The 15,907-nt window shown below is 40.9% G+C and overlaps 1 protein-coding gene and 1 pseudogene across 1 annotated transcript in view; both read left to right on the forward strand.

The window, feature by feature from the left end:
• Positions 1-15,907, forward strand: part of LOC114108547 (attractin-like) — a 90,951-nt gene that overhangs the window by 55,334 nt on the left and 19,710 nt on the right. Inside the window, exons 17-22 of the mRNA XM_027956188.3 lie at positions 27-212; positions 774-1,007; positions 8,199-8,336; positions 10,137-10,230; positions 13,501-13,553; positions 14,626-14,720. Coding sequence (XP_027811989.3) covers positions 27-212; positions 774-1,007; positions 8,199-8,336; positions 10,137-10,230; positions 13,501-13,553; positions 14,626-14,720 — 800 coding nt within the window. The remainder of the gene's footprint in view (positions 1-26; positions 213-773; positions 1,008-8,198; positions 8,337-10,136; positions 10,231-13,500; positions 13,554-14,625; positions 14,721-15,907) is intronic.
• Positions 3,093-3,771, forward strand: LOC114108558 (N-alpha-acetyltransferase 10 pseudogene; annotated as a pseudogene).

A 15,907-nucleotide genomic window follows, 5' to 3' on the forward strand; every position in this document is an offset into this window, starting at 1 on the left:
ATGTCCCTCTTGGGTTTAATTCCCAGCAAACCACAGTGCCAAGCAATGCCGGACGCCGTGTGCCTTGCGGACTGCGTGTGGGGAGTGCACCAGCAGCAGCTCTGAGTGCATGTGGTGCAGCAACTTGAAGCAGTGTGTGCACTCCAACGCCTACGTGGCTTCCTTCCCTTTCGGCCAGTGTATGGAGTGGTATACCATGAACAGCTGCCCCCGTGAGTGCAAAAGGGAGTTCTGGCACTCTTGAGTGCCTGGCATTGGTGACAATTGTGTTGACAACTGTGGCATGGGGCAGTGTTCATAATCTTTGAACATTTTATGGGCTAGTTGGATTTGACCTTCTACTCAAGTCATCTAGTCCTGCATGATGAGAACCTGCATACAGAATTGAACAGTGATACATGTAAATAAATCAAGTAAATCTAGGATAGATCACAGAATACAGAAATTAACTCTTCAACTTCACAGTTATATTATTCAATCTGTGTAATGTCTCTGCCTCCTACTTTCCTAATTTATAAAATAATTGCTCTCTGGTAGAGGCCCTCTGAGGTTCCTTTTGCTTCCACCATCCTGGGATTAAGAGAGGAAAGAGGGACCCCTCTGATGTGTTGGGCAAATTATTGAGCTCTTTAAATTCATTATCTCACTTAAAATGGTCACTCTAGAGTAGTAATTTGGATTTAAGTTAGTCTGTTAAAAAAAAAAGGTTATTTAAAGATAATAACTTTAGTTCTACCTGATAGTGAATTGTTTACTGTTTGTTCTTTTAATAGCTGAAGATTTTTCAGGTTATTATACCTGTAGTCATTGCTTGGAGCAGCCAGGCTGTGGCTGGTGTACTGATCCCAGCAACACTGGGAAAGGGAAATGCATGGAGGGATCCTACAAAGGACCAGTGAAGATGCCTCCACAGGCCTCTGCTGGAACTGCCTATCCACAGCCCCTTCTGAATTCCAGCATGTGTCTGGAGGACAGCAGATACAACTGGTCTTTCATTCACTGTCCAGGTAAGATGCCTGCATATCCAAATTCAAGTTATTCATTACCTGTTTACAAAGAATACAAACTTGAAAGCTACACCATTCATATAAATTTCCTTTAAGTAAAAAATATCAGTAGCATCATTTTAGGAGAAAAGAGTTTCATTTAAAAAATATTTTTAAAATATTTTTTTTTAGTTGTAGTTGGACACAATACTTTTATTTTATTTATTTATTTTTATGTGATGCTGAGGATCGAACCCAGCGCCTTGCGTGTGCTAGGTGAATGCTCTACCGCTAAGCCACAACCCCAGCCCTAAAAAATATTTTTAATGTGAACAAAAATATTGAGAACTTCACATGAGTTATTTTACAAACTTTTCTCATAAGATAATATATTCTTTATAAAAATGTTACAGATATATATGAAATAAAAACTAGAGTTTCTCCTTTTCTCTCCAATTCTTTATAAACAACTTAATATAGATATTTCCAGACATATTATTTTATATATTTTAAATTAAAGAATACTGTGCTCTAAGTAGGTACATCATATATATTGCTCTGCAATTTGTGTTTTACTTAAAAACACATCATGGTAATTGTTGGAAAAAAATTAAAAATGAAATCTCCTGCCAATCCAGAAATTTATCTTCACAAATAAAAAACTGTTTTCTTTTTAAATAAGCATTAAGCCATACTATTAGACATCACAGGCACTCTACTAGTGAGATGAAAATATGGAGGGAAATTTTAAAATGACAAAGCATATGTAAGCAATTATATACATGACCTCAAAACAAACAATAACTTGTCGTCATGAACTTTAATTCTTCCTGTAGCTATGATTCCTGCACCATTTTTTAAAAGACTGTTTTGTTTTTACCATTGAATTTTCTTGGCACGTTTGTGGAAAATTAGTTTACTGTGAACAAAACAATTTGATAAAATTCCGTGCTCCTTCATGATAAAAACCCCGAATAAACTAAATATAGAAGGATTATACTTCAATATAATAAAGGTTTATAAGACATACCCATTGCCAACATCAAAATGAGTGGGGAAAAACTTCTCTAAAATCAGAAATGAGACAAGGGTGTCTACTCTTACCACTTTTATTCAATATGGTACTGGAAACTAGCCAGAACAATCAGATAAGAGAAAGAAAAGGAATACCAGTAGGAAAGAAGGAAGTCACATTATCCCTGTTTGCAGATGATGTGATTCTATATCTAGAAAACCCTAACAAATCTGTCAGAAGTCTCTTAGAACTGATTAATTCAGTAAAGTAACAGGATACAAAATCAAGGTACATAAATTGGTAGCTTTCCTATACACCAACACGGAACTTAGTGAGAAAGAAATTAGGAAAAAATGTCACTCACATAGTCTCAAACAACAACAACAACACAATACCTAGGAATAAACCTAACTAAGGAGGTAAAAGATCTCTACCATGAAAATTATAAAACATAGAAAAAAGAAATTAAAGAAAACCCCAGAAGATGGAAAGTCATTGTTGGAGGCCACGATCAAGTCAAGATGGCGCCTGGCAGTTTGCCAGGAGGAGTGGTTTGTGAGGCAATGCCACCGAGCCATCAAGATGGTGGGGAGTCCTTATTGGCTGATTGCTGTGTCTGTAGGGGAGCAATGCTATGATTGGATGATGCTGATTGAGTCATGCTTTATGTAAATCAGTTAGATATATATACCTCAGCTGTTCCGCAATAAAGCAGTTCCCACTTCAACCTTCAAGTTGCTTGTCACCTCTCGGTTATTTTGCCCAGCTGGACTGCGGCAAGTCATCCCATGTTCATGGATTGGGAGAATTAATATTGTTAAAATGGCCATGCTATGGAAAACCATCTACGGATTCAATACAATCCCCATTAAAATGACATTCATTTGATAAAATGGACAAAACAATCATAAAATTCATATGGAAACATAAGACTTAGAACTGCCGGGAGCAAAAGTAACAGTATGGGAGACTTCTGCCACCACGCCACCAGCAGTTCTTAGCTCAGCTCCAGTCCCAAAGCTGGCACTGGCAGCCTAGGCATCTGTGTGCACATTCATTACTTGCTAGACCCCAGGAGCCTCTCCAGGGTTATGAACATGCATGGCGTGAGGCCTGACGACCTGATAAATATGCAGCACTACAATCTCCTCTGCTGGCCCATGCACTACCAGATGAAATACCACTTCTACCAAGGCCTCTCCTGGCCCCAGCTCTCTTACATTGCTGAGGATGAGAATGGAAGATTGTGGGGTATGTTCTGGCCACAATGGAAGAGGACTCAGATGATGTGCTCCATGGACATACCACCTTGCTGGCTGTGAAGCAGTCCCACCAGCGCCTTGGCCTGGCTCTGAGGCTAACACACGAGGCTTCTCAAGCTATGGTAGAGAACTTCAGTGCCAAATATGTCCCCTGGGCCATCCTGTACCTCTATTCCAAGACTCTCAACTATCAGACAGCAAAGTGGAGCCCAAATACTCTGCAGGTAGGGAAGATGCATATTCAATGATGCAGGACCTCACCCAATGACTGATGAGCTGAGGTGGCACCTGGAGCTGAAGGAAAAGGCAGACACAGAGTACCAGGTCCATAGAGAACAAGGTGGGGAGCAAAGGCAATTCACTTCCAAGCTCAGGAGAGGCCTGTCTTGAGAAGCGCCTGGCTGCTGAGGATAGTGGTGGGGACAGCAAGGACCTCAGTGAGGTCAGCTAGACCTCAGAGAGCACAGTTGTTGAGGACAGCTCAGAGGCCTCTGACTCGGCCTCTTAGAACATGCTCCATCCCAGCCTCACCCACAAACTTTCACAATAAACCTCAGCCATGGCCTTGGGGGAAAAGAAAAAAAAAAAAACCAGTGTCAAAGGTATCATAATACCCAGATAAAAATATATTAGAGTCATTGTAACACAAACAGCTTGATATCCACATAAAAATAAGACACATAGTTCTATAGACCATGTGTCTACAGCCACCTGACCTTAGCAAAGGAGCCAAAAATATACATTGGAGAAAAGACTCTTCAGCAAGAGGTATTGGGAAAACTGGTTTTCCACCTTAGAAGATTGAAACCACATCCCTATCTCTGAACCTGCACAAAAATCTACTCAAAATGGATCAAAGACCTGAAACTTTAAGAGTACCTGAGGAAAACATATGGGAAACACTTCAAGAGATAGATATAGGCAGCAATTTCCTGAATAGGTCTCTAGTAGCTCCAGATAATAACAAGAATTGACAGATTAGATGATATCAAAATAAAAAGCTTCATACAGCAAGGGAAACAATCAACAGAGCAAGGAGACAGCCTATGGAATGGGAGAAAATCTTTGCCAGTTCTTCATCTGACAGAGGATTAATAATAATTAAAGAACTCAGGGAAATTGAACAACAACAAAAAAGTCCTCACATAATTCTTTTGCCCATCACATAAGAAATGGGCAAAAGAACCGAAGAGACACTTCTCAAAAGAAGTACAAATGGCCAGTAAATCTATGAAAAAGTGCTCAACATCTTTAGCCATAAGGGAAATGCAAATCAAAACTACATTGAGATTCCATATCACCCCAATCACAACAGCTATCTTCAAGAAAACAAACAAATAAATGCTAGCAAGGATGGGGTGGGGGAAGGAAACTTTATACACCGTTGGTGGGGGAATGTAAATTAGTATAGCCTCTTTAGAAATCAGCACGCTGATTCCTCAAAAACCTAAAAAAAAAAAAAATGAGGGAGGTAGAAGAAGTCAGGATAGGTAGAATAGAGACAAACAGAGACAGAAAGAGAGCCTGTATCTTTAAATCTAAAAACTCCATGAACACTCTCACCTTCACTGCCCCACCCCGAGGCCTGTTTCCTGCCAGGTCTAAATTCATAAAAGGTCTAATACATTTTAGACTACTGTAAATCTAGTTAATTTGTATCTTATGCCTACTTTGCATACAGAATTATTTTTAAACTAATTAAAAGGAGCCTAGAGAGAAATAATAAGACCCATGATACAGGTACTATCCGAATGCTATTAACTAGATAATGTCAACCTGAAGATTTTCAAAAGAACCAGAAAGGAATTGAATTCTTTAGACTGATGCTACCTCTCATGCTTCTCATGTTCACCATATACACGGTTTCCTTTAAAAGAGGTCTGAGACCCACCCCGCAAAGCACGTCTCATTCTCAATCATTTGCTCTCCCTGTCTCTTTGAATGCATATTCTGCTGTTTCTTATATCCCTGAATAAATCTCTATTGTTGCTGTAAGCTTAAAATTCTTTCTGTGTGGTGTAACTCAAGAACCTGCTAGGGCTGAGTTGAGGTCCCCTTGTCTAAGGACCTCCTCAAACCCCATTTCAGCAACAGAACTACCATATAATTCAGCTGTAACACTCCTGGGTATATGTCTGAAGGAATCAAAGGCAGCATACCATAGAGATATTTGCATACCCATGTTCATCCTGGCAGCATTCACAAGAGCCAAGTTATGGAATCAGCCCAAGTGCCCCTTAGCAGATGAATGGATAAATAACATGTGGTACATATACACAATGGAGTAGTATTTGTCATAAAGAGTAACAAAATTTTGTCCGTTTTGGGAAGATGGATGGAGCTAGAGATCATCATGCTAAGCAAAATAACTTAGAAAGACGAGGATCTCATGCTTTCTCTCATTTGTGGAACCTAGAAAAAAAAAAGAATGACATAAAAATAGAAGTGGGGCTAATAGGTGTTAGCAACACTGGGTGCCACGAGGAATCAGACGTATACTTGGGAAGTAGCTCCACAAGGCAAAATTTACCTCTTAGGGAGGTGCTACTGAACGAAGTCTGGCAAGCAAGTACACTTGGGCGGGCAGTCCACTTGTTTTTCTCCCTAAGGTAGCACTGCCCCTTGCTCTGATAGGAGGAGCTTGGGTTACAATATATGTGAAGGGCTAATTTTAAAATTGGGGTGGACACAGGTTGGGAGCTCAAAATGGCTGTGATTGGATACAGGTTGGGGAGCTCAGAAAAGATAATTGGTTTCCATAGGCTATGGTGCTATTGTATCTTTCCATTCTATTCTGTTCCTCTGGCTGCCTTTCTTACATCCCAGTTTTACATTAGGTCTGAATACTGGATTCTGAAAATGGACCACCAGACTTCCTATTTCTCACATAGGGAAGAAGGGAACCAGGAAGAGGGGAGGGAAATAGGAAGAAAGGAGGAAGAAGGATATAAACGAAGTATATTCATTGTATGCAGGTATGATATTATCACAACGAAACCAGTGTGTTATATAATTAATATGCACTAATAATTGTAATAAAAATATGGAGAAGAAAAAGAGGAAAGTACTGGAAGGAAAGATACTAAATGTGAACACATTTTCTAAGTGGTGGGATAGTATATGATCTTTCTCCATCCCTGTATTTTTGAAAATCTACTATCATGAGCATATATTATGTTTTTACAATGGATAACAACAAAATTTATTTTTATATTGCTATGGATTTTTACCTCACTGTGATAATATTTCTAATTTTTCTGGACTAATGTTTTTTCTTTTCACATCTTTTATTGGTGCATTACAGTTTTACATAATATGTTGTACAGAAAATGTACATACAGTTGTACATTTGTTTTTGATGGTTTGATCTTATTTTTCAAATTAGTTTCTAGTGAGTCAGGTTTTTTTTTTTTAATTGAACTATATTCCATTCATTTATCCTTGAGGCTTCCACACATTAGAGGGCAAAAGAATCCGAAGGTTCCAGACTCAGAACTCTGATTCAGTGAGTCTGAGAAAGGCCAAAGAATTTCCATTTCTAATAAGCTACCAGGGGTGCTGATACAGAGGCTGCTGGTCCTGGAGCTAGACTTTGAGAACCACTGGTTTCACCACCTTTCTGTGAAGAGTGTGATAGCCTCAGACCTTTTCAGCTGATAGTGTTCTCAGCTTTTGGTAACCAGCATCCTGGCATTTAAATAAAGCATTGGACCTGCTCACTAAGATTCTGCCTTTTTAGATCTGCATTAGCTCACAAACTCTAGGTTTCAACTAATAGATCTTCATGAACCATCAGCCTTCCTCCACTTTTTCCAACAGCTCTTCCTCTCAGGCTTCATTTGGCTTCCAGAGCAAACAGAGCCCACTGAGCCCAAGAGATTCCAGTGAACCCTCTCAGGGTCCACTCCCTGAGGAAAGACTTGGAGAACGCAGCATGATTGTCATGTTTTGTTTATGTAGATATTCCAGACTTTTCAACCCTCGTGCTTGGTATTAAACAGGATAACCCCCAAAGCAACAATGAATTAAAGAGATGTTTCTGTAACTCACTAGTTGCTCCTCTTTTCTCTCTTTGCATGCTCCTTAACTCTCACAGATGATCAGTCTTTCTTGATTTTAATTTTGGCAAGGGCCCTCTTTAAACATATTTTGTTCATGAAAATAGGAAATAAAAATTAACTTCATCCTGGTGTGTCTTTAACAGAGTTTCCTTCCTTTGGTAAGGATTAGCAGAGTAGGATCATTTTTTTTTCTTTTTTTTTAATCTGTTCTTTTTAAGGGCTGGGGTTGTAGCTCAGAGGTACAGCGCTTGCCTAGCATGTGTGAGGCACTGGGTTCGATCCTCAGCATCACACAAATATAAATAAATCAAATAAAGGTATTGTGTCCAACTACGACTAAAAAATAAATGTTTAAAAATTTTGTTTAGATATACATGACAATAGAGTATATTTTGACATATTCCACATACATAGAGTATAACTTATTCTAATTAGGACCCCATTTTTGTGGTTGTACATGATGTGGAGTTTCACTGGTCACGTATTTATATATGAACATAGGGAAGTTATGTCTGATTCATTCTACTGTCTTTCCTATTCCTATTCCCCCTCCCTTCCCTTCATTCCCCTTTGTCTAAACCAATGAACTTCTACTCTTCTCCCCAGCCCCTCAGTGAGTCAGTTCTGATGATTTTTTTTCTTGTTTTATTTTGATTTTGAGACAGGGTCTTGCTATATTGCCCAGGCTGGCCTCAAACTCCTGGGCTCATGACATCTTCCTACCTCAGCCTTCCCAGTAGCTGGCATGTTCCCCTATGCCCAGTTAGTTTGGTGGATTTTATTTTTAGAGACAATGAGATGCAAATAAATTTCATGGAACTCCCTGCACCCAGTTCTGCCATGATAGAGGCTCCTAAAATCCTTTTCCTTTCAGCTTGCCAGTGCAATGGCCACAGCAAGTGCATCAACCAGAGCATCTGTGAGAAGTGTGAGAACCTGACCACGGGCAAGCACTGCGAGACCTGCATATCTGGCTTCTATGGTGATCCCACCAATGGAGGCAAATGCCAGCGTAAGTAGTGTGGGTCAGACTTGCTGAGTGCAAGTCAGGTGGAACACAGGACTTCTCTGACTTGAGTACCTAGGAGGAGAAAAGCCACTTGGCTTTGGATGCTGCATTTCTTTTTAAGTCATATTGTCAGGAACTCAGTGAGTTGGAAGAGAAAGGTGAACTGTTGGATGTGAGAGTAGCCTGGTGAAGCAGCAGCTCAACAGTGAAAGAGTTAAACCCTTAACCACACTGAGCCATGGGATAAGCAAGGGGCCCAAACCAGAAAAATGCTGACTTCCCCATTTCCATCTTCCCTGTTGGAACAGTGCAGCAATGGAGAGTCGGAGGCTCAGCGCTGGTGGTCAGTGGCTCCCCATGGAGGGCACCTTCCCAGCAATATTGTAGACCCTGAGGCTGTGGGGAGGGAGGGAGCAAGGACTGGGAGTGGGGAAGTCCTGGGCACTGAGTCAGAGTGCAGAAAGTATTTTCAGACCCCCCCACCCCAGCCCCCTTAAATAAGCCTCAGCAGAGACCCTGAAGCCAACCTGTGCTGGAGGCTTTGGAGGAAGACCTGTGGGAATGAAAGTGCATGTGAGGAGTGACTGGCTGGAGGCCCAAGTCCTTGACTGCACCTCCTGCAGAGACTGAAATGCTTAGCTGTGTGCTGAGTCTGCTGAGGGGAGGGCGGTTGTCCCTTGAGGCCACCAGGTCAAGCCCTTGCTGTGGCCTGTGGTTGGGCCTGAAAAACCACACATAAGTTTTTAATGGTGAACTGCGCTCAGCCCTTCTAGTGTATTTTAACGAGTTCAATAGTCCCTGTTTCCTCATTCCTGGCAGATGGAAGCCTTGCTCTTGTTTTAGGCTGTCTTTCCTTTCTTTTTTTTTTTTTAATTTTTTATTGTTGGTTGTTCAAAACATTACATAGTTCTTGATATATCATATTTCACACTTTGATTCAAGTGGGTTATGAGCTCCCATTTTTACCCCGTATACAGATTGCAGAATCACATCAGTTACACATCCATTGATTTACATATTGCCATACTAGTGTCTGTTGTGTTCTGCTGCCTTTCCTATCCTCTACTATCCCCCCTCCCCTCCCCTCCCCTCCCCTCTTCTCTCTCTGCCCCCTCTACTGACATTCATTTGTCCCCCTTGTATTATTTTTCCCTTTCCCCTCACTTCCTCTTGTATGTACTTTTGTATAACTCTGAGGGTCTCCTTCCATTTCCATGCATTTTCCCTTCTCTCTCCCTTTCCCTCCCACCTCTCATCCCTGTTTAATGTTAATCTTCTTCTCATGCTCTTCGTCCCTACTCTGTTCTTAGTTACTCTCCTTATATCAAAGAAGACATTTGGCATTTGTTTTTTAGGGATTGGCTAGCTTCACTTAGCATAATCTGCTCTAATGCCATCCATTTCCCTGCAAATTCTATGATTTTGTCATTTTTTAATGCAGAGTAATACTCCATTGTGTATAAATGCCACATTTTTTTTATCCATTCATCTACTGAAGGGCATCTAGGTTGGTTCCACAGTCTTGCTATTGTGAATTGTGCTGCTATGAACATCGATGTAGCAGTGTCCCTGTAGCATGCTCTTTTTAGGTCTTAGGCTGTCTTTCCTTTCAAATCCAATTTGTCTCAATTTTTAAAAAAGCATTTATTTTGAGGAAAGTCTCTAATAGTAATCACTCCAGTTTTTGGCAGGTGCTGGGGTCCAATCCAGGGCCTTGCACATACAAGGCAAGCACTGCACCGCTGAGCTACATCCTGACCTTAGTAAGCCAGATGTGTCCTGTGTTCCTTTTCCTTTTCCCAGCATGCAAGTGCAATGGACATGCCTCGCTGTGCGATACCAACACGGGCAGGTGCTTCTGTGCCACCAAGGGCGTCAAGGGGGACCAGTGCCAGCTGTGAGTACCACATGCTCTGTACCACCAGTGAGGGCTGGGGCTAGGAGGCTGCATGAACCCTGCCCTGCGAGCTGCCCCTTCCCTCTGCCTTGTTGCCATGGACCCTGAGGGATTCCTGTGGTGATTAGTTTAAAATTTGCCCTTTCTACCTCTGACAGGTCAACCCCCAACTTGAGGGGTCTTTAGATATTTGTTATATGTGATTGATACTGACATTTCCTAGATTGTTAATTTGGATTAGTCATTTTAACTTAGCAACTACTCGATTTTTGTCCCATCAGAATTTGCACTTTTTCTGAGGGATGGAGTTGGAGGAGCTGGTGTTGAACCAGTGCTGGTGTTTCTTTGGCATTCTGTGTGTCTGATAGTGAAGATGATCCTCTTGCCTTGCACACGTCCTTCCTGCTCTGCACTTCCTTGCTGAAGTGTGTTTATCATCTTCAAGGGGAGGGCTTCAAGTCTCTGTCCATAAGGATGCGGCTTAACGTCAAACAGCATTGGGTTTCAGACCTGGCTGTGCTTCCATTGAGCAGGATCTTTTGAGGCAGATCACAGAACCATGCCAAGACTCAGTTTCCCTATCTCCCAATAGGGGAAGTAGCAGTAATTGTTTTTAGTATCCTGGAGAGTTGCAACAAGAGAGATTTTCCCCAATTAACATATTCCTATCTGCTATAGTAGAAAACCTCATGAAACATGTAGCCAGGCTTATCCACTCTATCAGGAAGAGACTTAAAGAGAGATGTGTTTAGTGTGAAAACCTTGAGCTGATATATGCAGATACATCATCATTGGCAAACTTCATTTTCCTTAAAGAATGTCACCAGTAACATGGATATTATTCAGCAAGGAATTGGTCTATGTACACTTTATAGATTATATTATAGTTTATACAAATGTACTGGTTGTCAATTTCATGCTTCCCCAAAGCCAATATGTTAAGAAAAGTCTAATCAAAAATTAAATTTAAATTTCAGATCTAGGTTCCTTTTCACAGAAAAATTGAGAGCAAAATTAGTCACTGTTGCCCTCTATTGGGGGAAACAGCAAAGACATGATGTGGCATGCAGTGGAGGACTTTCAAGTGATTTCTAGAAGTTGTAGATAGAGACAAATGCCTGTCATCTCCCTGGATGAAAGGGCAGCGTCCCTGGCTCATTTGACCTGGGAAAAGTGTTTCCCGCAGCTCTCCCTCCTTCCTGTGAACTTAGCCGCTTTGCTTGCTAGTTGGCTTTGTGGAGAGGGAGATGGGTTTTGTAAATGACATCTGTGGGGAAATGAATAGTTCTTTTTAAGTAGAACTTTTTTTTTTTCTCTCCGGACTGGCAAACACATGTTTAAGGGTGATAGTTTTTGTGTTTTTTTTAAGTGATTCTTGATAGTTATCTCTCCATTGTGTTTAAAGAACAGGCTCAGTTTACCCAGGGAGAGCAGGAAAGTGAGCAATGGATACTTGAAAAAGGTTTTAACTACAGTCTTTGAAGAATATGCAGTCCACACAAAAGTGAAAATGTGTTTTTCATATTAATAAATACGACTTAGATTTTTTGCAGCTGGAATTATCTCCTGTGTCTTGATAAATTTCCATTGTTTTTTTTTTATAATTGGTGGTGTGAAGTCCTGTCAGTGTGAAAGTTCATGCAGACTCTGATTATTTCCTGAATAATGGAAGATTACAATAATCATGACTCAAAACTACTTGTAAATCCAAAAAGCCAAGACCTTTGCATAGCTCAGTTGACTCCAGTGGGTCCCCATCCTTGACCCTAGGCAGCAGAAGAGGCTGGCAGGGCCTGGTCCTTATCAATATAGAAGGTTGCAAACACTTTTAACGGTTTTGTTTTTGTATCAGTGTTTGTACAGTGATGAATGCAATAATTTCTCAGACTTGTAGTGAGCTGGTGGATGGCAGGCTGGGCTCTGCCACTGTCTGCCCCCACTGGACCAAGCCACAGGTAGGACTTCCCCAGGATTGCAAAGAAGGCAAGAAGAAAAGTGAAGAAAAGATGACCCTTGAAGCAAATAAAAATTTCACAGACTTGCAGCATAGCCATACACCTCAGCCTGTGAAAGGAATAATCCAGACCCCAGACTGACTCCTGACCTCACACAGCCCAGGATGTTTTTCCTATCAGTTATCACTGAAGGACACCAGGCTCGCCACCTGCTGCCCCACTCTGTCAGTTTTCTCTGGACCTCAGGACCCTGTGCAGGAGCACAATCTGTCTGGGTTTGCAGATAGGCAGACCTGCTGCTCTCCTATGGCCATCCTGAGTGGTGGTGGCCTGGGCAGTCAAGAGGGCAGGGCTCAGGGGACAAGAGTTGCAACTGTCTCACTCCCAGACTAGGAAACAAAAACTAAAGATGCCAGGCCTGAGAATAGAAGACAGGGACTCTCAGCCCTACCATCCCTGCTAAAGGGAACAAGATCACACTGGGGACCTGGCTACAGAACCTGTGAATCAGATATCAGGAATGAGGGAATTGTGAGGGTCTTCACCAGAGCTGCAGTCTGACATTCCATACAGGGGATGGGTGGGAGCTATGGGAACTGAGGCTGCCTAGAACCCCCTGCCTAAGATCCCCCCAGCTTCAGTCACCCCAGTTTAACCCCTTCCTAGCTCTCCTTGCTATTTATTGACCTAAAATAATAAACCTTACTTGGGGCAGGAAGGGCCCTCAGGGCCTCTGGCTTCACTTGGTTGAACCTGTGTGGCCAGGTGCTGAGGGGAGCCTCTCTATACCCCACCCATCATTTGCTTTCCCTCTTCTCCAAGAGACCCCAGGTTGGGCTTTGACCTATTCACAAATACCTCAAGCCGGGGGGAGGGGGGAGCAAAGGATGGGGTAGCAAAGGATGGGGTCATGGCTGTTTTGTTTAATTGGAACTAGAAGAGGGATTATATCCTACCTAGTTTATACCCTTCCCAGAGATGGGGGCACATCAAGATTGCACCCCTATACTGGTCACCACTGTTGTCATTCATCATATTGAGTTACTTCCCTCTAGGGTTTGGATAAATTCAGGTTGAAGCTGGAGGTATGTAGCCCTCCAGTGTCATAGAAAAGCTACTCACCAACAACTGATCTCTCCATTCAGAAATGTACAGTGATGAGAAACTATTTTACTATCTTTTCATTAAAAGCTTTATTGAAAGAAAACAACAAAAACTACATGTTGACTGAATAAAAGGATCTTCTTGATTTTAAAATGAAGGTAGATTCTGTATTAAATAGTAATAGAAGATAATTTTATTTTTTTTCTCTTAGATGTGAGGTAGAAAATCGATACCAGGGAAACCCTCTCAAAGGAACATGTTATTGTAAGTGTTTTTGTAATTCTCATATATAGAAGCAGAAGTTTGACAAAATTCCATTGTTCTTTAATATTTAATGTGGTTTGAGAATGGTAAGCACTGTAGCAACATAGCCATCACCATGGAATTGTCTCCCGACTTTATGGCTTTGCCTATGAACACAATTTGAAGCCTTTTTTTTTTTTTTTTTTTTTTTTTTTTGGTACTTGGGATTGAACCCAGGGACACTTTACCACTGAACTACACCTCAGCCTATTTTACTATTTATTTTGAGACAGGGTCTTGCTAAGTTTTTGAGGCTGACCTCAAACTTACTGTCCATTTGCCTCTACTGTGCCCAGCTTTTGAAGCAGTTTAAATGTGGCCATGTTTGTGTCAGTGTTTTTATAGCAGATAGCAGGAGCCAATACAGAGTGATTTCTTTGTTCATGTTGGGGATATAGATCAAAACAGAATCCTTAAAATACAAATGAAGTTGCATCATTCTTTCTAGAGCTGATTTATGTTAACTCCAAAAATAAAAATATTTAGTACCTATAAGACCTTAAGGAAGTATCTAAACTCTGCTCTGGACCTTGGATTGTTCATCTGTAAAGTGACATAACAATATTTACTTCTATTTATTTCTTCTATTTATAAATATTGGTAAATATATACAATTTGGTAAATATTGTTATGTTATAAATAAATAGAAATTTATAGTTATAGATAAACAGAAATTGGGGCCCTGAGCCAGATGTTTTCCTAGTAAATGTGAACTCCAAGTGTTTACAAACAGCTGCCCAGGGGATCCTGGGAGTCTGGCTCCTCTGACACAGGTCCAAAGGTGTAAATCACCATGCTCTACTGGTTCAATTCCCACTACCAGAAGGAAAAAACAGGAAGAAAGTTTAGTGGGTAACTCAAATAAAATGATACTGCTGAGGGACTTGGTTTCCTTTGAAAAGCTGGGTAGAGGTGGGTCAAAGTCCTTTCTTGGCTATTGAATTTATCAGAAATGCAATGGATATCTCCAGATACCTGTTCATTTTTGTTTTGTTTCAGTTTTAAATGCGTGTTTCTTTCTTTATGTCCATAGATACTCTTCTTATTGGCTATCAGTTCACTTTTACCCTCTCCCAGGAAGAGGATCGCTATTACACAGCCATCAATTTTGTGGCCACTCCTAAGGAAGTAAGATTTTTAAAACCTACTTTGTTTTGAATTGTGCGCCTCCTTCTCTTGGTCATCATGGGTAGAAGTACTGCCTTAGCAGTGGTCTCAGAGGGGAGCATAGAGGATGATGTTTAGAGGCACAGGAAAAAAATGTAAAGAGTCTACATTTTATCTCCTTTTCATCCAAAAGGCAAGAATGGTGTTATGGGATTTACCAGGGCCTGATCCACAGACTGACTTTGATACCACACATACATAATATTCCTGCCAGCCCACCACAGTTCCATTCAGAGATTGAAAGGGGAGTTCCATCATTCAAGGGCAGCTGGTGAAGGGACCAGTGGCTTCAAAATCACCCATAAAGAAATTGCTGTGTGAGAATAGTGGTACACCCCTGTAATCCCAACTACATGGGAGGCTGAGGCAGGAGGATCACAAGCTCAAGGCCAGCCTTAGTGACTTAGCAAGATCCTGTCTCAAAAAAAATAAAATCAAAGGAAGGGCTGTGGATGTAGCTCAAAGGCAGAGCACTATTGAGTTCCATCCCCAGTACCACAAACAAACAAAAACCCGATTGAAATTAATTAATGTCATGATGCAAGCATAAGGGGGCAGCACAGGAGGTATTTGGTGACCTTCTGCTGCTGGAGGGATTTGAAGCCTCATTGGTAGGTAAAACAGAAAAAGTTTAGTTGGTCCAAAAAGACATTGACCAGAAACATTTTAAAATGGTTAGGATGACTATTTAAAATATGCATTTATGTCTATTGTCAATAATTATAAAACCCATTATGTCTAAAGGCATTATATCCTGGTAGACAGGAGTCAACACAGCATGTTATTTAAAAGTAGAACATTCCAAACATGAAGATACACTGTTCAATTTCTTTTCTTTCTTTTTTCTTGATGCTGGGGATTGGACCCAGGGTCTTCTTCCTACTAAGCTTGAGCTCTACCACTGAGCTAAACCCCCAGTCCAATGTCCTTAATGAAGTTTAAGGAAATTTTCCTCAACATGATGGCAAGTTATTTAGTAAACTCCTTGGGGTTTCTTCTCATGAACAAACACAAAGCCATTTACCATCACTAGATTCCTATCACAATCAACAAATTATACATGGGAAACAAGATGGCAATGAAGAAGTGTGTATTACTTTGTTATCAATAAACATTAATATATTTTTAAAAAGTAAAGAATGAAGTCC

The sequence above is a fragment of the Marmota flaviventris genome, chromosome 2 (assembly GCF_047511675.1).
Source record: "Marmota flaviventris isolate mMarFla1 chromosome 2, mMarFla1.hap1, whole genome shotgun sequence".
Classification (NCBI taxonomy): Eukaryota; Metazoa; Chordata; class Mammalia; order Rodentia; family Sciuridae; genus Marmota; species Marmota flaviventris.